At 40.7% G+C, this 24,712-nt stretch overlaps 1 protein-coding gene across 1 annotated transcript in view; it reads left to right on the forward strand.

Moving 5' to 3' along the window:
• Positions 1 to 23,449, forward strand: part of LOC135477841 (parathyroid hormone/parathyroid hormone-related peptide receptor-like) — a 76,936-nt gene extending 53,487 nt beyond the window's left edge. The window contains exons 5-13 of the mRNA XM_064758046.1: positions 544 to 638; positions 2,399 to 2,567; positions 5,941 to 6,097; positions 9,932 to 9,992; positions 12,368 to 12,437; positions 13,172 to 13,251; positions 22,125 to 22,263; positions 22,545 to 22,586; positions 22,867 to 23,449. Of these exons, the coding sequence (XP_064614116.1) occupies positions 544 to 638; positions 2,399 to 2,567; positions 5,941 to 6,097; positions 9,932 to 9,992; positions 12,368 to 12,437; positions 13,172 to 13,251; positions 22,125 to 22,263; positions 22,545 to 22,586; positions 22,867 to 23,256 (1,203 nt within the window). The 3' untranslated portion in view covers positions 23,257 to 23,449. The remainder of the gene's footprint in view (positions 1 to 543; positions 639 to 2,398; positions 2,568 to 5,940; positions 6,098 to 9,931; positions 9,993 to 12,367; positions 12,438 to 13,171; positions 13,252 to 22,124; positions 22,264 to 22,544; positions 22,587 to 22,866) is intronic.
• The last annotated feature ends 1,263 nt before the right edge of the window (positions 23,450 to 24,712 follow it).

Here is a 24,712-nt window from a genome sequence, read left to right on the forward strand (position 1 = left end):
CCTGTCTGCGCAAGAATTCATAAAAACACAAAATAGCCTCACAAATGCCGTCCTGCTATTATTCTTAATACTACCCAGTGGCGTCGAATGTTCACCATCCTCAACCCTGACGAAAACAGGGCTCCCACCTTCTAGCGCTGTCGAGAAAACTACGTTAACGAATACTTACACAGAGAAACCACACGCAAAGGTCACCTCATGGATACATTAAAGATTCTTTATGAAAGCCATTAATAACATAACGCCATAAGAAATGAAAGATTTATGATACTTTTGAAGCTCATAAAACTCTGACGACTTGCCCAAACAAGTGTCATTAATAGTGTCCAATTTCTGAAATGGATAACAGATTGCGCATAAAAAAATGAAATTTATTACGATTATGCTGTGGAACAGGTTCCTGTTGAACACAGCTGTTGTAAGAGTTTTGACAGTAATTTCAGCGTTGATGTGACCGTTATAGTTTATACACGTGCTGACAGACCCACGTCTTTCTGTGGGAATATCGGGAAGAACATATTGACTTCTATTATCTCTTTTCAGCACCATTTGCCTTACATCCGGCTGCTGTCCAACGTGGGTTACGGGGTGTCGCTGGGGGCTCTGATCCTGGCCGTTATTATCATGCTTCTCTGTCGGTAGGTCGATCTTTCCCTCTTTCTCGACCCCCTCACCCCGTCCTCCCCCTCTCTCTCTCTTTCCAAGATTGCAACTGAAGACATGAAATTCCACCAATTTATTCTACATACACAGATAGCTGCCTTGTATTTAATATACACCACAACTGTAGATATATACAAGGGCTTTGGTGGCCGAGGTGGTTAGCGTGTCAGCGCAGAAGAATGGCCTAGGAGCATGTTACCTATGTAGTCTTTGTGAGCTCAAATCTAGCTCATGTCTCTTTCCTCTCTGGTTGTACGTGGGAAGCGAAGGTCGGCCAGCAAGCTGCAAGATGTTCGTGGGTTTTCCGGGATATGGCCCGGCTCTTCCCACCATATTGCTGACAGCCGTCGCATTAGCGAAATATTCTTGAGTACCGCATGAAACATTAATCAAATAAATAAATACAGGCATATATGTACAATTCAACTTATAAATAACCCGCGGAGGGGTTGTCTTCTCTCAGGCTCTCTGCCCGGTTTCCTTCCACCATAATGCTGTCCTCCGTTGTATAAGTCAGTTATGCTTGAGCGTAAAACGTTAACCAGGATAAAGAAATAAATAAAAAAGTCACAAAATTGTGAAATTTTAGCTGTAAATGTAGAGTCTTTTTTTCAAAATGTAAATATCTTTTGTATTTACGGTGTCGTCTTTGGTGTCTTGTGTGGCTAAAAATTAGGTTGGCATTAAAACTCATCGTGGTACGACTGGTACACCGTTAAAGGTCGCGACAAACGCCAAGTAAAAGAAAGCTGTGTTCAGTAACTGTCGTTTTCAATACACAGAGACACAGTGGACGCAGAACTAGACACTTTATTCCTGCCATTTTGACTCCAAATGTAATACTATATTACTGAGACTGGTAACTCTCTAATTAAACTGGGTAAACCAGAACATTAGTTTCTAAACTTCCTGGGTATACCAACTGAGCAATACAACAGCCGTGGGTGCAAACTTTAAACCCACAGCAATACAGTTTTAGCTGACTGTATGCTTGCTACTATATAACATTACTCTAAATATAGCCTTTCTTTATTTATTTATTTGATTGGTGTTTTACGCCGTACTCAACAATATTTCACTTATACGCCGGCGGCTAGCATTGCGGTGGGAGGAAACCGGGCAGAACCCGAGGGAAACCCACCTTCCCACGTTACTGCCGGGGAGGAAGCCAGCATGAGCTGGACTTACAGCGACCGCATTGGTTAGAGACTTCTGGGTCATTACGCTGCGCTAGCGCGCTAATCGACTGAGCCCCGGAAGCCAATAAAACAGCCTTTAAAATTGAAATATATACGAATCTAAGGTTTACTTAAGACATGTTCACATCAATCTGCTTTGATGTCAAATTACGCTGTTACCGGCAGTAGACTGCCACTTAATGTCCATGAAGCCCAAATTAGAATTCACCTTTAAATTCATTTATTTCTAATTTCAAAAGTGCATAAAATGTGAGTGAAAGTGCTCGTAGGTATTGTTTTCTACTATATATCTGATTAAGCTTACTTTAATTCTCTGCTGTCCTTAAAATTTAATCAAGCTGAAATAACTACTCTGTGAACACGTCTGTGTAATAACGTGGTACACAACAACAGGTGGATGTGCATTGTGCAACCTTATTGTGTACCATTTGTGTAAACTATATAGTTTTCTGAGTATGATGACGTAATAAGGAAACCTAGCAGAGCAGTACATCGTGCAACGCTTGACCTTTTCATATTATCTTTTAATATTTTAGACGTTTACGTAGTAAGAGCAATGTTCTCCACGTAAACTTGTTCCTGGCGTTTATACTGCGTGCGGGAACGTGCCTTCTGAGGGAGACGCTCTTGGTACAGGGACTCGCCTTGCCCGGAGATTTTCAGAGGCTGGACAACGGGGAACTTAAATTCATAGAGGAGGGCACTGTAAGTATAACCACTAGTGAAAAAAAATCCATCCTTACTGACCGCTTTGGCTGCCCTAATTGTAAGGGCGCCTGCCTTGAAGTTCCGGGATCAAACCCGGGTCGGGTCATACCAAAGATTTTAAAAATGACAGCTGCTGCTACCTCATTTGGCCCTCAGCGTTGAGAGGTTGTGTGTCATTGTATATTATGTGACTGGGTCGGGTGTCATGTCAGTGGGACAGCACTTTGACGGCATGAACTCGCGCTGCTATAAGAAGACACAGGATACGTACACACACCTAATGAGTCCTCGCATCACATGACTGAAAAAATTGTTAAGTACGACGTTAAACCCGGAGCATTCATTAATAACTCCTAACCAGACGCCATACCCGCAACCGTAACCCCAATGAGGACAATAATTGACCTTCTCTTGGAAACGGAAGAGCCTGAAAAATACATTTAAATGGCCATGGCAGTTTAACATTTAGCTTTGGCCGTCGCATAGAGAGGAAATCCGTATTAGGGCTGTAAATCGAGAGGTATCAGGTATCGGGCTACTAAAACCCTTTGTGTTTTATGGATAGTATTGAATTGTGGCCACTAATCGAGTGGCTATGAGACGGTTTGACTTTAAAGCTGGTTTGAAAAAGGAAGTAATCGATACAGGGGACAATAGTAGGTGTAGGTAAATGAAAGTGATGTTTGGGTTAACGCATTGCTAGAATTCAGTGTTAAAATCTGTACACAGTACTGGAGTTGATTACAGTTGATACGCTGTCCAAGGCAACTTGTGTGGCTTACAAAATAACATGAGCTTCGACTTTAACATAATCATGAGAAGTAGGAATAAAACGTCTGAAGTAAATTAACTAGGCTAAATCACTTTCAGCTGTTACTTGCTGACTATTTGAAAACTATAGTATTTTAATTTTTTTAACAACGATTCTATATTACGCATATTTTCCGTCAGTGGTCGAAAATACACGGTAATGACGTCATCGAAGAATCTACCGTGATCGTCGGACCAGGTTTATGTCATTAATTTCGGCTGTCCTACGAACAAAGTTATTTTGACAACTATCACCGTTTATGTCTTACAACAAGCTACTTCCTGAGGGAACCTTCAGTTTAGTCATTTTTACGCCTTAAGATAGAAGCTAAACAGCGTTGTTGCACTTTTTTTTTTGGTGTTACCTCACATCATATGCTCCATATTAAGAAATACAAACCAAGCGTTTCATGAACCCTTTAAGATTGTTCCGCGTAAGCTTTGTGCCTTGGTATGTCCAGTGGGGGCTAATCGATACACTTCGCGTTGAGCCATTGATAGAATAAATAACCCGTGACTGTACTAACCAAACAGTCTATCAACGGAGTTAATGATGCTACTAAAGTGTGGTATTGAGACCCAAAAAATCCATTACACACAATATTTCATTACATCCCCATTCGTTAACCTAACCCCGCTGGGATGTCATAGTACTCAGATGTGAAAACAGCTTTGATTAAGCAATCTGCGGCACACCTCATGAAGAGCCAATCTACTACAAAGATAACCCCAAAAACCTTTCCAAAGTAACACACTTCAAATGAACAATCCCGAAGAGATATCCGAAGGCGTAAACATTACAACGTGTTAATATATATTTTTTTAAATCCCAATAAACGACCGATAAACGTGAAATCGATAAATCGATAACAGATAAAAAAAAAATCCATGAAAAATCGATAAACCAATAAAAGATCAACAGATTTATAAATCATTAAAATCGATGCCTGAGAGCTTGGACATATTGACTTATACACGTAAAATGTGTACTGATGCCGTTTCTGGTGTGTAGATGGATAAATGCTTTTAGATGGATATGCAAAACATAGACACGTAGAACCTTGATGCCGCCGGACGTTGCCTTGAGCCCGCCGGTCGTTACCTTGAGGCCTTTAAACGTTACATTTACGTTACGCCGACGTTACCTTGAATTTTACAGAAAAAAAATAACGCGCGAGGACCTCACTCACTTTTCTGCTATATCCACACAGCAAATGTAGGTTTATTAAAAGAGAATTGAAAAACAATGTCACGCTTCACGCACATCGGAGGCTTATAGTAGTTATCGTAGAGTGTCGTCATTGATTTTCTGATCCCGGGCTTCAGGTCTTGATGTGTTCCTTTTTTTCGCCCAGTGATATTCATCAGAAATGTGAGCTTGACTACCTTTCGCCGAGGGAAATTCCTGCGCGGGCGATTCTTCTCTAGCCGTCTAACGTTCACGATTGATGTCAGCATGGAACGTATTGGTATATTTACAGTCTCATGACTGATCCAATGCTGCCTTTGACGAATCGGCGTCTTCAGACGAATGCAGTGCGTTTGTGTGTACTTCCAAATAGGACGCATTGTCTTTCTCACCATTTGCTGCGACAAATTTATTTTATGGCCGTGACTACTGTATTTGAACCCCTGTCGTTCTTATTTCGTGTACATGTCACAGTAACATATGTAACTCTTTCTTTCATTTCCGTCAAAAAGTTCCCACGCTAGCGTATCCGAGGTTCGGAATTCCCATCCTGATGCCGGATAATTTCGTAATTTTTTCAGTCAAATATCAAGGCGCAGATTTTACTTCCACTAGTTATATCCAAGTCTGAAGAAAAACACAAAGTGAATAGTGATTAGTTTTCTTGGGAGTTTCTTTTATTCGATAAAAGTTGATACATTCTGACGTATCTCTTGGCCAGAACAATCTAGAAACAAAACCTAAGGGAGTAATATAAAAATCACATCTCTAAAATACAAGCAGGTATAATTTGATGGTCAGAAAACAATGCTGAAGTCTGTTTATTACTTGAACGTACATGTACTTATGAGAGTGAGAATAAATCGACTTAACTAAGTGCCGGAATCCCGAGGATCCCAGCCAACGGATCTAGACATCAAAACAAACATTCCTATACCAGCAGTGAAGCAAAATGGTCGTCACGGGTCAGAGATCGAATAAAACAGTTTGCATTAAAAAAAAAAACCAGAAAAAAACCCCTAAAACCTTCAATCCAAAATTCAAACAACTAAGAAAATGTATGAAATAAGAAAGTAGTACGGATTCAGGGGACAGTTTTTCCTTACGATGGGAAGACGCAAGGAATGGTTTGGGCGAATGAATGAAATCATTATCCGAATTGTATAAGATTTCAGTTTATATGTTCTCGATATTCAAAACATGCTTCTCAGATGCATTTTTATTCACGCACTATTTGTTTTTTTTTTTAAGGAAAGCATTTGTGACAGTGAATGAAATCGTCACACAGGGCGCAAGGTGTACACGCCGTAGAGAATACTCTAACCTTATCAACGCGTTAAATATACCGTTCTATGTACTCTGTGGTTTCAGCACTGGGAGTGTAAACTTCTGTTCACCGTCTTTCACTACAGCCTGGGTACAAGCTATATGTGGATATTTGCTGAAGGTATCTACCTTCACATGCTCGTGTACAATACCTTGTGGACTGAACGGCACGGCGTGAAACCCTACATCGTGTTTGGTTGGGGTAAGTTTTAATGGCAATAGATAGGCTGTAAAGCTGCAGTCGTTTGTGTCTGCGTGTATGCGATGTCTGTTGAAATATCTGGCATATCCGTGCTATGGGATATCGAGACGCAAGTTTAGCACGAAACGTTTAGCACAATTTACAGTCATGAGTTATAATGCACAGCCCAAATGCCTCAAGTAACGTAATGCATTTGAGATATGCAAATGCCCTGTCTTACAACGAAGTATCAGTGAAAACTGATATTTGTTGGATATGACCAATATTTCTCGTTAGGAGTTCTGAACGATTGGACTACTCGTGCACTTCGACTATACTCCTTAAGCCACGGTGCGAAGGGCCGTGTAACTCGCTACTATTTAAGCATCTACATGAACAGTTACAACAAAACCCTGACTGAGGTAAATTGACAAGAGGCTGTATTTCATCAGTTACATATCATCATTTCCCAAATATCATATTGCTTTTATTTATTTCTTTGATTTGTGTTTTACTCCGCACTCAAGAGTATTCTATCACATTGTCGTCGCTGCTCTGGTTTGTTTTTCTCTCTGGTCTGTTTATCCAAAATAAATGCAATATCGTTCAGTTGATATTTTTGATTGGGTGGTTTTATCTGGTCTTTTCTATCCAAAATAAATGTAATCTCGTTCAGTTGATCTTTTTGATTTGGTGATTTTACCCGTCGCTAACAGGAATGAATGAATGGTTAATTATGACTTAACGCCATATTGGCCACACTTCAGCCATGTCGTGACGAGAGCGTATTACGCCTGGAGACACAATGGACAGGGAATTTGTGCTTGTAAATTACGCCGTTCTTTTCTTTAGCGGTGCCTTGGCGACAATAAGTAGCAAATAACTTTTCTTCCACCAGAATGGCGTGCATATCTGTACCTCACACAACGGAAAGTCGACCAGTAACTCACCTCAAGTAAATAATTTACCCTCAGGCATTCTGGTTTCCGCGGCCCATAATTCTGACGGTCATCGTATACGTGAAACGCTCTTTGAGTATTGTTTCAAGTGATAAATATATCAATAAGTTTATATGACAAAAGGTCTGATGACACCACTCCACACATTATTTAACAAAAATACCAATCAATCAGAATTATGCACAAAAACAAACAAACCAAAAAACGAGCACAAACGACTGACAAACACAGAACACAAAGTGCCTGAAGGAAGTCCCAGTGAAAAGCCATGCCTAAGCTAACACAATTTGAGCAACCGCATTCACTGACACTACATGTAGGCAATAAGTTTTCAGCAGTAGCGTCTTCCACTTGGGGCAACCTTTCTCTGTCGGAAGGATAGTTTTATTAGTAAATGGTATTAATTTTCCTGTAACAAACAACCCGTCCATCTACAGCCAGGATATGACAATTTTCAGGACGCTGTCAAAATAAGCCGTGAGATTGTAGTCTTTTGCGCTTAAAAACATTTTCATTAAGAACAAAAACCTCACCATTTTTTTTCTCTTTGTGTCTGTCTGTCTTCAGGGTTTTTGGATGTTAAAAGCTTTACAATAATTGCATAACACGGATCTCTGCCTAAAGAAACTTGGCTATTGTTTACGGAGTGAGTTTTGACAGGAAATGAAAGAATAAGATGAATTTTGGAATGTTTGTTTGAGTTATGAAATTGATAGTTAAAATTTGCCCCAAGAGAATAAAGATAAACAGTAACCATTGAGTGGCAAGATAGTGGCATCTGACCTAAAAGCGAAGTCAGATTTTAAAATGCGATGATTTTGCTTTGGACATAGAATCCATTATGTAATAAATTGCTAGGCTAGTTGTCTGCCTTCGCGGACTAACAAACTGCACTTCTACTCGAAGGAAAGCTCTTTGGTGATAGTTAACTAACACTTAACGATAACAATTGCTTCTATTGTCAGTCATAGATCTTGCTTTATCGCCACACTACCGGTTTTTATGGCCTCTACATCCGGAGACCAGCAGAACAGTTTAACGTTTTCCCTTATCGTATTCTCCGCTGGCACCGGCTGTCTACCCCTTTGGCTTTTATCGTCTTAGAAAACTACAACAAACGCTCGTCCCAATTTCAAAGATCTGTAACTCTCTCTAGAGAGTTGATTAATTCAATTAAGAATTCTGTACCATGTAGAAGACCAACATCTGTCATATTAATTACCCTAACTTAATTTAACATACCGGTAATTGGCAAATTCAGTTGGTCTTATATTATAGCTTTGATATCTTTAGCTGCGTCAGATTGTCGCACAATGTTTACAAAATTCACATTAAAGTGTCATGGCGATATCATGATATACATGTACGTTTTGATAACTGATATTTGTTGGATATGACCATCATTTCTCGTTAGAAGTTCTGAATGATTGGACTAGTTGTGCGCTTAGACTATACTCCTTAAGCCACGGTGCTAAGGGCCATTTCATTTACTGCTATTTAAGCATCTTCATGAATAATTACAATAAAACCCTGTCAGGTAAATTGACAAGAAGCCGTATTTCACCGGTGATATATGACCATTTCCCAAGTATCGCATTATTTATTTACTTATTCATTTAACTTGTGTTTTACACCTCATTCAAGAATAGTCTACCACATTGTCGTCGCTGCTCTGATTTGTTTTTCTCTCTGATCTTTCTTTATCCAAAATAAATGTAATCTCGTTCAGGTGATATTTTTGAAGTAGTTACTTTACTATCGCTGGAACCCATGATTTTGGGTTTTTATCCTTCTTGGACAGGAATGAATGAATGGTTATTTCGCTAGATTTTTTCAGTGTTAGTAGATGTTTTCAACCGTTGATTCATGTATTAATTTTATCGTTGTTTAACGAAATACTCTAACCGTTTTTATGTTATGCGATAGGGGTCACTTTTATGGAAGGAAGAAACTGGCTTGTTTATTTCATTTTCACTTCATACAGGAATATTTTTTGATACGACAGCAGCCAGCATTATAGGGGTAGAAAACCGGGCATGGAATAGGGCCCACTTTCACAAAGATGTCGTAAATGTAGGCTGATCGCACATATACGGCGCTTGTGACGTGCAAAATGTTGTAAAACAAATGTACGATGAGAAATGTCTTAGGTGGCTTTGTGATCCTGGACCCATACGCGTTAATCTGGCAAATGCTGACTACATTTGGTAAACATACATGCAACGGGAAACCTGAAATCTATATTTTGGCGAACGATTGCGATCGCTGTCCAGCTCCTGTTGGCTTCCTCCGTGGCCGTATGTGGGAAGTTATATCAACAGCCTGCGGATGGTCCTGGGTTTCCCCGGGGCTATGCCCGGTTTCCTCACACCATAATGCTGGCCGACGTCGTATCAGTGAAATATTCGTCAGTACGTCGTAAAACACCAATCAAATAAATAAATAATAAATCAAATAAGCGACATTTTCTATCAGGCTTATCAAACCTTTAAAGTTTTTCTTTTTTAGTTTGAAACCCTCTTCAAGTGTAAATAGCATGAAGCTGTTAATGTAAATGCTTGTTTTCCTCAGTCATCCGTCGCACTTGTTTTAGTACATAAACTTGTTATGGCGCGGGTTCAAACCCGGCCTTGCTCAAATTTGTAGTGTGTTTGTTTAATTAGTCTTACTTTCATTGAAGACCACTTGTCCTCCTCCGCTACAGTGCGCATATATTTAGGTCATATATGGGAAATTTTTTCAGTAACTTGTCGAAGGTCTGTGTTTTCCCTTGCATTCAGGTGTCCTCCATGCATAAGACTGACGTATATCATCTAAGTGAGCAGTTCTTGAGTATGGATTGGGGCGAAAATCAAATTTCTCTATGTCTCACCAAATAAATTTTTGTTTATTTCAGCTTCTCCGCTGCTGTTTCTTTGCCCGTGGGTCGTGGTTCGCGCCTTGTGTGACAATGCCTTGTGAGTTTCACCAATTTGTTGTCTGTTAAGGATTCCTGAAATATGCAGCGTGTGTACTTCATATTTAGTTCGTGACATGTTCTTACATATACCAGTTGAAATAAGCTTTTCAATCCTCGTGTTATTGTGTAAACTATGACCTTGTCAGGTCTCATCATTTATCAGGACTATTGAGTGAGTGAGTGAGTGCTTGGGGTTTAACGTCGTACTCAACAATTTTTCAGTCATATGACGACGAAGGAATCATTAGGGTGCATGCACGTGTAATGTGCCTCCTTGTTGCAGGACGGATTTCCACAGCTCTTTTATTTAGTGCTGCATCACTGAGACGACTTACCGAAGGCAAGTAAGCGGCCCCGCCCGAGCCATTATACTGATACGGGTCAACCAGTCGTTGCACTATCCCCTTCATGCTGAACGCCAAGCGAGGAAGTTACAACTTCCTCTTTTAAAGTCTTAGGTGTGACTCGACCAAGGATTGGTCCCGAAGCGGACGCTCTACCAACTGTGCTATCCGGGCCGGTACCAGGACTATTGAGCCAGTGACGTAGATTGTGTTGCTATGGTGACGTTGTTTTTGACAATTCCCACCGCTGACTGAAATATGTTGACACAAACACTACAAAACATTTTTCAAAATACAACCAAAATTAAAGCATTGTTAGTACTCAGCTTGTAGATACACGTGTAAGTGGTCCATCTCGCCGTGCTTCCTTTTTTAATTTTTTTTTGTTTTCTTTCTTCCCCCTTTAAAGGCCCGTGTACGCACAATGTATGAAGTGATTACAGATGCGGTAATGCGTTAGATTTTTAGCTCACTTAATGACTGACCAAATTCTAATCGACGGCCTAAACTCATTGCAAAGCGAAGCGGTCGTCGTAATGGTTGTATTACGCAAAAGGCCAGAAGAATTGTGGCATCTCAGTCACATTTGTTTTGTTCGAAAAGTATAATCTGGGATCCTCCTTGCATGGCTCAGATGGTTAAGACGCATGCACGCTGCAGTTACCGGGGCTCTTACTTGTAACGACGTGAAATCTGACCCGGCCCTTTCTGTTTCGGGAGCGGCTTTACGTCAGATGGTTTGTCACTTACCCGCCGAAGGTCAGCGGTTTACGCCGGGCATTCCGATTTCCTCCATCTATTCGTCATATAGGCACCAGTAAAACTTCTTGAGCACGGCATTACACACAAATCGGTCTTCCAACAGCCTGCGGATGGCCGTGGGTTTCCCCCAGGCTCTATTCGGTTTCCTCCCATCATAATGTTGGCCGCCGTCGTATAAGTGAAATATTCTTGAGCACGGCGTAAAACACCAATGAAATAAATAAATAAATACACACAAATCAGACAAACAAACTACAACACTGACTTACATATCCAATTTTTGCCTTGCCCAATACACGAGGGCGAGTAAACGGAATAGGAAGAAAGGACATCAAAGAGAAGAGCTTGTTTTATTACAAATTTTCAAAAAAGATGGACTAGGTTGATTCATTTGACAGCCCTGATCCACCGATCCCTGCATTCTATTTTCCGATACACTGAGTTTAGTTACATGATTAATTTTTTTCCGCACAACGATTTTACAAATGGACATTCAGGATATATACACCTTCTAACAAAAAGCAATCACAGTAAACGGATATATATATATATATATATATATATATATATATATATATATATATATATATACTGCCTATCGATTATTACACATCGATCACAGCCTATCTATTATTGCAAATTACTGCTACATGCATATGTGTAATGTTTATATAAAGGACAAGGTCGGAAACGAAGTTTTACTTATTTTAGAAATAAAGAAACCGTTTCTCTGTTAGTTTTACACTCATCTGCACTTTGTCTGATTTATCCACAGTGTGGATGGAATTCATCAAAACAACAGCTCCTAGACTGGTGATTTATTTGAACGCAGCGCCATTGTCTTTTCTCTATTCTATTACATCTGGGTGATACGACATGCGTGATAGTATGTCATAGAAAAGACACAAACGAATGGCCCTGAGTTAGATAAATGACGTTTTGATGGATTCTGTGCACAATGTGGATGATTTAGATACACTTTGGGGTGTCTAAGACTCACAGGGCACAGTAATGTACAAATGAGTGTAAAACTGACGGAGAAATGCTTTATTTCTAAAGTGGATAAACTTTTTTTTCCGACATGGCCCTCTTTGATATACACTTCGCATGCTTCACTTATCACTGGGCTACAGGATCTATGTGACGGCTTGTGATCTGACACAATTGGTGGTGTCTTAATTAAAGGGACACTACTCATTCCGAAAGCACATTCTGATTGTGTTATCTCCCTTGTTCTCATTCTCTGTCTCTGTCTCTCTCTCTCCAGATGTTGGAACACTCATCCCACGCCGGAATTCTATTGGATAATGAAGGGACCAATTGTTGCCTCAATCGTGGTACGAAACTCATGACATCTTCTCGCACTTCCCGTCAGTGATATGACGGGATTGAAGTATTCGTTGCATATATACATTTATATAAATAGATCATATTTTTATCTTCTTAAACCCCCACTGTCCCCAGTTGCCTAAAAATTAAAAAGAAAAAAATAAGAATTAGTGTTTTTGCAATTTTTCATCCTGTTACTATACACCAAAAATTCAAAATTGCACTTTCGTCCTATCATTTTATTTGCCAGGCATAATGCTGTATACGCTGTGATTCATTCTGCTGTGTGAACGAAATTAGGTGTCTAATGTAACGATTTCACTTTTCATGGGTAGCTATATGACAACTTGTGACGATTTCACTTTACATTGGTAGCTATGTAGAAACTTGTGTAACGATTTCACTTTACATTGGTAGTTATGTAGAAACTTGTGTAACGATTTCACCGTACATTGGCGGCTATGTAGCAACTTGTGTAACTATTTCACTCTACATTGGTATCTATGTAGCAACTTGTGTAACTATTTCACTCTACATTGGTATCTATGTAGCAACTTGTGTAACTATTTCCCTGTACAAAGGTAGCTATATAGCAAATTTTGTAACTATTTCGACGGCTCTGGTTTTTGCCAAGGAACAGATGAATATTAATTTTAAATAAAGGTTAGAGTTTCTCTTTTGTTGTGATAACCCGCTTTATTTATTTTTCAGTGAATGTTTTTTCTTTTCCTTTCTCTTGCAGATAAATTTTGTCTTTTTTATGGACATTGTGAGAATTTTGACGATTCGGGCCTCGCGACGCCAAGACGAAAACAGATACAGGTATGATTGTCCTTCAGTTTCCCCTTAATTATGGGATATATATCGATGTCCGACTCTGGAGAAACAGATGTTTTCATCAGAAATTCAAAACTTTGAATGTAAACCTCAAGATACTCTTGAATTTACGGATGACAGTCTTAATACTTCCCTTTATTAACCACAAATCTTAATAGCCTATGTACATACCACAGCGTGTGTGTAAATTCCCTCTAAATAAACCCATCTAGAGACGCACATGTTCATTTCAGAAATAAGGTTTTTTCTTAATCCAGCTGCAAAGAAAACTACCTTCTGAAGTTTTCTCCCGAGTTTCTGACCCTTAGCCAATTAAGATAATGTTATTTATTGTTACATTTAGCTGTGATTAGACATCAGTGAAGCAAGCTTTCTCTCACAATGGCGCCTTCGTTTTAAGCTAAACTGACTATTATCAGAAAATCTAAACGAAAACTGATAATGTATCTTCTGCTCTGAAATATGATTTCAATACATCGCACATCGAATCTAACTTTAAATTTAACCCTGGAGAAAGAGAGTGAAAATATAACCTCTGGGAGTAGCAGAGGTAAACATTACCTTAAAGAAACCCTGGGAGAAGCAGAGAGCATTACTTTAAAGACAGGAACCCCATGATGTGCCTGGGTAAACATTACTTCAAAGAAACTCTGGGAGGAGCAGAGAGCATATTACTTTAAAGACTAGAACTCTGGGACGTGCAGAGATAAACATTATATTAAAGAAAATTCTGGAAGAAGCAGAGAGCAAATTACTTTGGACAAAAACTCTGCGAGGTGCAGAGGAAAACATTACATCAAAGAAAATTCCGGGAGAAGCAGAGAGCAAAATACTTTAGACAAAAAATATGCAAGGTGCAGAGATAAACATTATAATAAAGGAACTTTAGGAGGTGCAGAAGAAAATATTACCTTAAAGGAACTCTAGGAGGTGCAGAGGACAATATTACTTTAAAGGAACTCTAGGAGGTGCAGAGGACAATCTTACTTTAAAGGAACACTGGGAGGTGCAGAGGAAAATATTACTTTAAAGGAAATCTAGGAGGTGCAGAGGACAATATTACTTTAAAGGAACTCTGAGAGGTGCAGAGGACAATATTACTTTAAAGGAACTCTAGGAGGTGCAGAGGAAAATATTACTTTAAAGGAACTCTGGGGGGTGCAGGAGGATAATCACATTAAGCCATGGTAAAAAACAACTGTCCATAACAAACTTGTAATGAATTTTCACTAAATTACTAAACAGTTATCAACTGATCATCAAATTGTTGAGAATATATATACTTTAGAATGTGTGTGACTCCTACCGCAAAATGTGCGCAGATAGAGGACTATCAGAGCACGATATCAACTTCACCGCCAGATGTACGCAGATAGAGGGCTATTATGACACGATATCTAGTACACCACCAAACGAAATGCAGGTGAAGGAGCGCACACAAACAGCCATGACAACATATTTTGCCAACTTAACAGATGTGAGGACTACACTAAGCTCAAAACTGTGTCCGTCCAGCCTAGGAGACAAATGCTGGCACTGCTGGCAGATGAGGACCATCACTAGCTAAATCTTGATGTGGATTGGACTCTCTTTCATTATGTTGAACGACATAACCCCCTTGTGCTCTGACATTTGCCCCAATACATGAGTTAAGTCAAGTCCTTGCTTTATCCATGGGCGCGGCGTTGTTGGAGTAGCCAACTTGTTCGTGGAAGTATGTTGGGCCACACAAATTTAACTTCGGGAAATTATGTAGGAATGAATTCTACCACACGTTTAGCCGCTAGCCTACGTTTATGTACGGATGTAAGCCAAAGATCATTTCACCCCCCCCCCCATCCACCCCCCCCCCCCCCCCCCACACACACACACACACATAATACAGGACTATGATTGCAGGAACAGACCCGAATTTAGCCCAAAGTTTGGACGGTATACTCAATAGTACACTATACACCTTTTGTGCCTAATCCAAGATCAGTGCCCTCTGGTTGGCTGCGGGCAGTATTGGAGGCTTGTTGCATGACCAATTAGCATACAAACCAGACATGGAGACAATCTGAAATACATTAACTCAAATTATTAAGAAGTAATGTTTAAAATTAAAACAAATTTGAGATACGAATGTAACATTTATAGCAGGAGGACCGCCAGCGTCCTGCATTTTTTTAGCAGGTCAACCGTAAGACCTACAATGGCACAATCGGTCGTGGCACCAATCCTGAATGTGCCTTATAACCGACATCATGTATATCCTATACCTTGAGAGATTTCGCTGGGACTGCAGCAAACTGATCAGAGTGGACCCATTGAAGTGTAAACATAATGGGCAGTCTTTGTGAGGTCTCTGAGTCATATATGCTGTCAAGTTGTCATAAGGATATATGCTCCCCCCATGTTTAGGAATCTGAATGTGCACTCCCCGGTCAATCTGATCTGTTTTCGAATAGCGTAAAGTAACTGTAATTGAATCTGTTTCATTATGTATACACAAGTCATTTATGTTAATTGTTCAGTTTCCGGTGTGTTCTTCGAAAGAGTTATCTCTCCTATCCTGAAAAGGTCAAAGAAAGCTACGGAAAAGGGTGCTTTAAAAAGGGGTCGGTCATAGGTATTTTTGTACATACACTCGGGAGGACCTGAGTGATTTTCTTCAGGACAGAACGGGTTATAGGCAGCCTACTGCTGGAAGAGTGGTGCAGGGATTTAATTCCTTGTATTAATTTTGAAACGGGGAAATCGGATGTATAATCCACCTCGCCTTCTAACTGACATTTATAAGAAATGGCTGACAAATAAGATTTTGCAGGAGAGTAACTCAGCTGTGTGAGACAAGTGATCAACATAATAGATTATGGACTAGCGCCGTGGCACACTTATACCCGATTGTTTACAAAAGGTAAGATAAGAAGTCCGGTTTTGTGTGTTGCATTGGAGTTCTCTGTGAGAGCTGCATTCAGGAGTCGGTCAACCTCATGGTCGAGATGCGGAGTGAAACTGCTCTGGGACTGGCTCTGGCTTGGCTGACGGGGCAACAACTCTAACGCTGTCCCACTGTTTGCGGGAACTAGAATAGGCAATGTCTTTATCACGAGTGGTAATGTAAACGGCCTTAAAAACAATGGCAAAAATGAAATCATCCAAATTCTAGTACTGCAGCTGCATCTGTGAACTGTTAACCAGAGTAAGAAAGTGGACGATGTTACAAATACGCGACAGGATATTGAAAGGCATTTGTCAATGAAGAAGTGACCTTGAACTTGAATAATCAACAACTCAATGTCCGTCGGAGAAACTGGTGATAATTGGAACGCTGATATAATGTCCACCTTACCAATCAGTGTCTTTCTGACGAGTTTAGCAATCATATGTATGACTTTATCGAAAAATGTACAGCTGACTGAGCACCGTGCAGGGTATATGAATGCATTAACGCTATTTCGAATGGATAACACAAATGGCAAATTAACTGGCACCCTCCGTCTCACTTCTGGACGACACCTACAGGGGATACTCCTAGGCTGAACAATGGTAATTCTGTGAAAGGTGCGCTAATACGGCCTAAGTTAATTTCTTTATTAAGTTATTCGCCTACCAGGGTTGCACATTTACTTGCCGATTTACGATTTTTACACTCTAGACGCACACGGGGACCAGAATAGTTAAGGCTAAATCGTTCACGAAAACCAGTTGACAATAGTGTGGCAGCTTCAGTATCGGATATAGAGCTAGGTAACTATCCAGATCCTCGGGTTTGATAGGAGAATGTCCTAGTGCCCAAAAATTGAGCGTTGGCGGGACGGGACCGCTGAGAGACATAGTGGTTTCGAATCCCATTGAATATGTGCTTGGGAAGTGCAGGGTGGGATGGTTGATATCGAAATGTTGGTCGAAATGTACCAGACTGTAAAACTACAGCAAGATGTCTAAGGCAGGTAACGGCTGGGTGATTGTCGATTACCATTTACATGCATGCAAGTAAGGACAAAGGTGTTTCAGACAAGAGCTGATGTTGTTTTGCAGGTAGCATTTTGCTTGCGCTGGTTGTGAACTAGGATCAGCTCGATACCCGGTTGCAGAGCCCATGTAGATAAACAATAATTCCGTGTCTACCACCGCCCAAGAATTAGAAGGATTGACTGCTTTCCTTAAACTATACTGCATGTGGTATTCTTTCCACGCAGTGGCCCCCGGTTGACACCCAAACGGATTGTATGCACATACCTCAGCAATCCCCGGGCTGCTCCAGGCTGAGCCTCGAGATAAATATCCATAAAAATTATGAAATCATCAAATCATCTGTCAAAAGTATCTGTCTTTCGAGGATTTACATCTTTTGTGACTATGTCCCCAAACTTATTTAACGTAAGTCGTTTCTCAAACTTAACACCATGATTAACTGATAATAAGATTGCCAAGTCGACATACCGGCCTTTAATAATTTTTTTTTGTTTTATGCATAACTAAACCAGGCGCATCGCAAGATACGACTGGTTTGGGCTGGTCGCAAGTGACAGGTGGATAGGCATGTACATCAGGTGGTTTGTCCCATGGGTGCTAGTCACCGGAATAACATTGTCGCTTGTGGGCTCAACTACATGAAATCTGAGACTGCCGACCGTGATGAAAATTTAGGCCTGCTTATTGCAGTGGGAGCGATGCCATCCCTAGACTTAGACTTTGGTGTTGGCATGCTGACACATTGAAGATATTAGTACATGGAAAATGAAAATAATCTTAATTATAAACGGTTCTCAATATAACGTACATAACAATATAAAAGTATACGTGGGATGTATGCCTAGAACAGACACACTTGAGAGATTGGAAAAATTTAACCTTGTTTCAAAACATCGTTCAATTGTTGTAATATATCCATCAAGCTACGTAACTATATTTATCAAAACATAAAAAGTATGCAAACTTCACGTCAGTTTACACTTCATCTTAAAGTGCAAAGAAGCAAAGTTCTGTCGTTGCGGGAAAGCAACTATATGGAACAACTGTACTGGCCCTAGTGACAAGGGAGACTACTCCAAACAAAGCAGGCTACAAGGTGCCCCGGAGAGACAAGGGAGACCACTCTATATTAAAGTGCCAAATTATCTCCTTTCAATAATATCAGATATTTCTTATGAAAGAAATAGCCTTTATATTATTCTCTTGCATTTTATGAATAATACGTCACCAGTTTGCCGACAAGATTTCGCCGCAAATTGAGTAATAAACTGTAATACAGCTTAGACTTAAACACTTTCTTCTGTATTGCATGGTTTACGACCTGTACCACATCGGTTTGAGGAAGCTGGTCAAATTCATACTAGTGTTAATCCCCCAATACGGAGTGATGTATATCCCTTTTTCTACACTTCTCTTTCAGGAAGCTGGCTAAATTCATACTAGTGCTGATCCCTCGATTCGGCGTCATGTATATCACCTTTTCTACATTTCTCTTTTAGGAAGCTGGATAAATAGATACTAGTGCTGATCCCTCCTTTCGGCGTTGTGTATGTCCCCTTTTCTACATTTCTCTTTCAGGAAGCTGGCTAAATTCATACTGGTGCTAATCCCTCTATTCGGCGTTATCTATATCACCTTTTCCACATTTGTGTTTCCAGAAGATGGCCAAATTCATACTAGTGCCAATCCCTCTATTCGGCGTCATGTATACCACCTTTTCTACGCCTCTCTTTCAGGAAGCTGGCTAAATTCATACTGGTGCTAATCTCTCTATTCGACGTCATGCATATCACCTATTCTACACGTCTCTTTCAGGTAGCTGGCTAAATTCATACTATTATAGACGAATCCCTCTATTCGGCGTTATGTATATCACTTTTTCGACATTTGTGTTTCGGGAAGCTGGCCAAATTCATACTGGTGCTAATCCCTCTATTCGGCGTCATGTATATCACCTTTTCCACATTTGTGTTTCCAGAAGCTGGCCAAATTCATACTAGTGCTAATCCCTCCTTTCGGCGTCATGTATACCACCTTTTCTACGCCTCTCTTTCAGGAAGCTGGCCAAATTCATACTGGTGCTAATCCCTCTATTCGGCGTCATGTATATCACCTATTCCACATTTGTGTTTCCGGAAGCTGGCCAATTCATACTAGTGCTAATCCCTCCTTTCGGCGTCATGTATACCACCTTTTCTACGCCTCTCTTTTAGGAAGCTGGCCAAATTCATACTGGTGCTAATCCCTCTATTCGGCGTCATGTATATCACCTATTCCACATTTGTGTTTCCGGAAGCTGGCCAAATTCCTACTAGTGCTAATCCCTCCTTTCGGCGTCATGTATACCACCTTTTCTACGCCTCTCTTTCAGGAAGCTGGCCAAATTCATACTGGTGCTAATCCCTCTATTCGGCGTCATGTATATCACCTATTCCACATTTGTGTTTCCGGAAGCTGGCCAAATTCATACTAGTGCTAATCCCTCCTTTCGGCGTCATGTATACCACCTTTCTACGCCTCTCTTTTAGGAAGCTGGCCAAATTCATACTGGTGCTAATCCCTCTATTCGGCGTCATGTATACCACCTATTCCACATTTGTGTTTCCGGAAGCTGGCCAAATTCAAACTAGTGCTAATCCCTCCTTTCGGCGTCATGTATACCACCTTTTCTACGCCTCTCTTTCCGGAAGCTGGCCAAATTCATACTGGTGCTAATCCCTCTATTCGGCGTCATGTATACCACCTTTTCCACATTTGTGTTTCCGGAAGCTGGCCAAATTCATACTGGTGCTAATCCCTCCTTTCGGCGTCATGTATACCACCTTTTCTACGCCTCTCTTTCAGGAAGCTGGCCAAATTCATACTGGTGCTAATCCCTCTATTCGGCGTCATGTATATCACCTATTCCACATTTGTGTTTCCGGAAGCTGGCCAAATTCATACTAGTGCTAATCCCTCCTTTCGGCGTCATGTATACCACCTTTTCTACGCCTCTCTTTCAGGAAGCTGGCCAAATTCATACTGGTGCTAATCCCTCTATTCGGCGTCATGTATATCACCTATTCCACATTTGTGTTTCCGGAAGCTGGCCAAATTCCTACTAGTGCTAATCCCTCCTTTCGGCGTCATGTATACCACCTTTTCTACGCCTCTTTTTCAGGAAGCTGGCCAAATTCATACTGGTGCTAATCCCTCTATTCGGCGTCATGTATATCACCTATTCCACATTTGTGTTTCCGGAAGCTGGCCAAATTCATACTAGTGCTAATCCCTCCTTTCGGCGTCATGTATACCACCTTTTCTACGCCTCTCTTTTAGGAAGCTGGCCAAATTCATACTGGTGCTAATCCCTCTATTCGGCGTCATGTATATCACCTATTCCACATTTGTGTTTCCGGAAGCTGGCCAAATTCATACTAGTGCTAATCCCTCCTTTCGGCGTCATGTAATCCACCTTTTCTACGCCTCTCTTTCAGGAAGCTGGCCAAATTCATACTGGTGCTAATCCCTCTATTCGGCGTCATGTATATCACCTATTCCACATTTGTGTTTCCGGAAGCTGGCCAAATTCATACTGGTGCTAATCCCTCTATTCGGCGTCATGTATACCACCTTTTCCACATTTGTGTTTCCGGAAGCTGGCCAAATTTATACTGGTGCTAATCCCTCCTTTCGGCGTCATGTATACCACCTTTTCTACGCCTCTCTTTCAGGAAGCTGGCCAAATTCATACTGGTGCTAATCCCTCTATTCGGCGTCATGTATATCACCTATTCCACATTTGTGTTTCCGGAAGCTGGCCAAATTCATACTAGTGCTAATCCCTCCTTTCGGTGTCATGTATACCACCTTTTCTACGCCTCTCTTTCAGGAAGCTGGCCAAATTCATACTGGTGCTAATCCCTCTATTCGGCGTCATGTATATCACCTATTCCACATTTGTGTTTCCGGAAGCTGGCCAAATTCATACTAGTGCTAATCCCTCCTTTCGGCGTCATGTATACCACCTTTTCTACGCCTCTCTTTCAGGAAGCTGGCCAAATTCATACTGGTGCTAATCCCTCTATTCGGCGTCATGTATATCACCTATTCCACATTTGTGTTTCCGGAAGCTGGCCAAATTCCTACTAGTGCTAATCCCTCCTTTCGGCGTCATGTATACCACCTTTTCTACGCCTCTCTTTTAGGAAGCTGGCCAAATTCATACTGGTGCTAATCCCTCTATTCGGCGTCATGTATATCACCTATTCCACATTTGTGTTTCCGGAAGCTGGCCAAATTCATACTAGTGCTAATCCCTCCTTTCGGCGTCATGTATACCACCTTTTCTACGCCTCTCTTTCAGGAAGCTGGCCAAATTCATACTGGTGCTAATCCCTCTATTCGGCGTCATGTATATCACCTATTCCACATTTGTGTTTCCGGAAGCTGGCCAAATTCATACTAGTGCTAATCCCTCCTTTCGGCGTCATGTATACCACCTTTTCTACGCCTCTCTTTCAGGAAGCTGGCCAAATTCATACTGGTGCTAATCCCTCTATTCGGCGTCATGTATATCACCTATTCCACATTTGTGTTTCCGGAAGCTGGCCAAATTCATACTAGTGCTAATCCCTCCTTTCGGCGTCATGTATACCACCTTTTCTACACCTCTCTTTCAGGAAGCTGGCTAAATTCATATTAGTGCTAATCCCTCTATTCGGGGTTATCTATATCACCTTTTCTACATTTGTGTTTCCGGAAGCTGGACAAATTCACACTTGTACTATTCCCTCTGTTCGGCGTCATGTATATCACTTTTTCTACATTTCGGTTTCAGGAAGCTGGCTGAATTTATACTAGTGCTAATCTCTCTATTCGGCGTCATGAAAATCACCTTTTCTACATTTCTGTTTCAGGAAGTTGGCCAAATTTACACTGGTATTAATCCCTCTATTCGGCGTCATGTACATCATATTCGTGGCTTTCCCGCCGGACCTTCCAGAAGAAACGGAAACACCATACCTTTACGCAGAAATGTTTATTAACTCCTTCCAGGTAAGAGATATAGCTACTCAAGTTCAATCGGTCACATTATTTAATAATTTGTTGATTTATTGATCTATTTGTCACTTATCGCAATCCGATCTAGACTTTTTCATTTTTATGATGGCAGTCAGTTTTATTGGTGGAAGAAACAAAAGTGCCTGGTGTAAACAACGGACCTTTGGCAAGTGGCGGACTAACTTCCCCACAAGCGACATACAGAAAAGCACATGTACCGTATTTGTGGAAGACAAGAGGTCTTTGCTAAAACATTCTTTATTTTATTTTTGAAGGGCTTTCTGTTGGCACTGCTGTTCTGCTTTCTAAACGAAGAGGTGAGTGCTTTGCAATGGAACACCCTGTAATTGCCTTCAGATTGCGCATGAACAATGTCAACGTGACGTTATTCAGTGACATCGCGTCTTTTCTCTCTGTACATACTCTTTCGGAATTCATAATACAAAAGCTTTACTGTCGTAATTGTTTTTTGCCAGATTTTTATTCCCGGGGACTAAAATTTCACGCAAAAATAGAACTCGTCCACGTCAGCCCGTATTTATTTAGCAGTCTATAAATATTGCGAAATTATTGTTGCTTTTTTCCATTGATCCTCAGGTCCATCTCGAGCTGAAGAAGATTTGGACGCGCCACAAGATGAGACGGCGGGATAGCTACCTTCTCACGAGATCCTTCGTTGTTTCTTCGACTGTGCACGCGTCTAGCCGCCGAAAGGGATCCGCCTTACGTCAGGGCTACGATACCGACTCGATCGGCAACCACCACGCCACGGTAATCGTCAAGGGAGATAAGCCATCATCACATTTGCCGGGCAAGCCCAGAGATCAGCATTACGAGATGAAGACAGTGTGTAATGGAAAAGCTCAGAAGGGTCGACGAAAGGTGTATTCGTTTAGCAGGCGAGACCAAGGTTCTAACGGATTATCTCCCCTCCATTCAGATCGCTCGCAGAGTGACGACTCAAAACACAAACCGGAAGCTGTGTGACTGGTTTACATTTATCATATTTATACTGTTGAATGGAGTTTTTTATCTGGCCGAATGGTTAACAATTTAAAAGCGTCTGTGATTTGTGACATAGTGAATATTGCGTGAATATAGTAGGATTTCGAGAATTATGAAATATGACACAAAGCCACAAGTGAATTTATACACACAGGAAAGCGACGGATTTGATTTTACGTAGTTACGAGCCTATGAAAGTGTGCCCGTTAACTACCCTAAACCGGTGAAATGTAAATAATCTATGATCTTCACCTCACTGTGTCATACCATCAGGTACCCGTGACATCATCACTGCTGAAAAAAGCACTACTTACATTTTGTGTTTTGTGCATCGTAAATCGCTCAGATAAGAAACCGGGAACGTGTTCGTTCTATCAACTCATCACGTCTCCGGAAGAAATCGATGAAAGGATAAGTAGCAGTGATATAAAAGGATACTTGCGAATTCGCCGTTCTCCGGAGGACAAACGTACTACAGGAGGTAACATTTATTCAAGCTTTATCATAATCACGATTATGAAACTTGACATATCAGTATTAAAATGGGGATTATTTCTTCTATCAGGGCTAGGGGAAAATAACTCCAAACAAACTGTCTTCTAATTGCTTCTGGTTAGTTCAGTAATCTGCCCAGTAAGGTAGTGGGATCGAATTCAACACGCACAAGGTCTGAAGGGACATGGGCTGAGGTTGGTTTGGGTGGGAATTAGATTTGTGGTGCTGTGAGTTTAGCAGTAGCATTCCTTCCCAGGTTCAGTCATTTTGTGTCTACCACAAAAGCATTGCGGCTCGTTCCTTAATAAATAAAAAGGTGGAATCGTGTCTGCCTTGATTGCATGGAACAGTCAGTTATGTATGAGTTTAATATTTAGCCCAGTAATGTTACCAGTCTTATCCCATTTCGACAAAGGTTCATAACTGTCATTTTTGGAAAGTTTTCTTACACATGGCCCTGCTGACTGCTTTCTAACACGGACAAAGACCCCCTCCCCGCACCTGAAATAAAAGAAAAAACTATGAAAAAGAAATCGTTTTTTTCCTTGACTGCATGGAACAATCAATATGCACTGGAGTACTTAGATGGAAAAATCATATGACGAAAGCATAATATTCGTCTCTCTGAATAAACTTGTGGTAATATACATTTAAAAAAATTCAATTTCATCTCTTCACTCTCAAGATTTGTTTTAAAAGAAAATACCTTCCTTGGGTTTAAATCCTTTTAAAGCTGACTGCCTTCTAACATGGACAAAGACCCCTACCCCCGACTTGAACTAAAAGATAAAAGTAACAAAAATAGATTTATTAGAAAACGGAATAAGAAGTTTCAAAAGAGTGGCCAAGGAGATTACTTTGTATTATATGGTAACATTCAGAAAAATCTATACTCTGCGTATTCGACTGTTTGTAAAATCGAAAACGTTTTGTCTTGCAGAAA

The sequence above is a fragment of the Liolophura sinensis genome, chromosome 11 (assembly GCF_032854445.1).
Source record: "Liolophura sinensis isolate JHLJ2023 chromosome 11, CUHK_Ljap_v2, whole genome shotgun sequence".
NCBI classification, from domain to species: domain Eukaryota; kingdom Metazoa; phylum Mollusca; class Polyplacophora; order Chitonida; family Chitonidae; genus Liolophura; species Liolophura sinensis.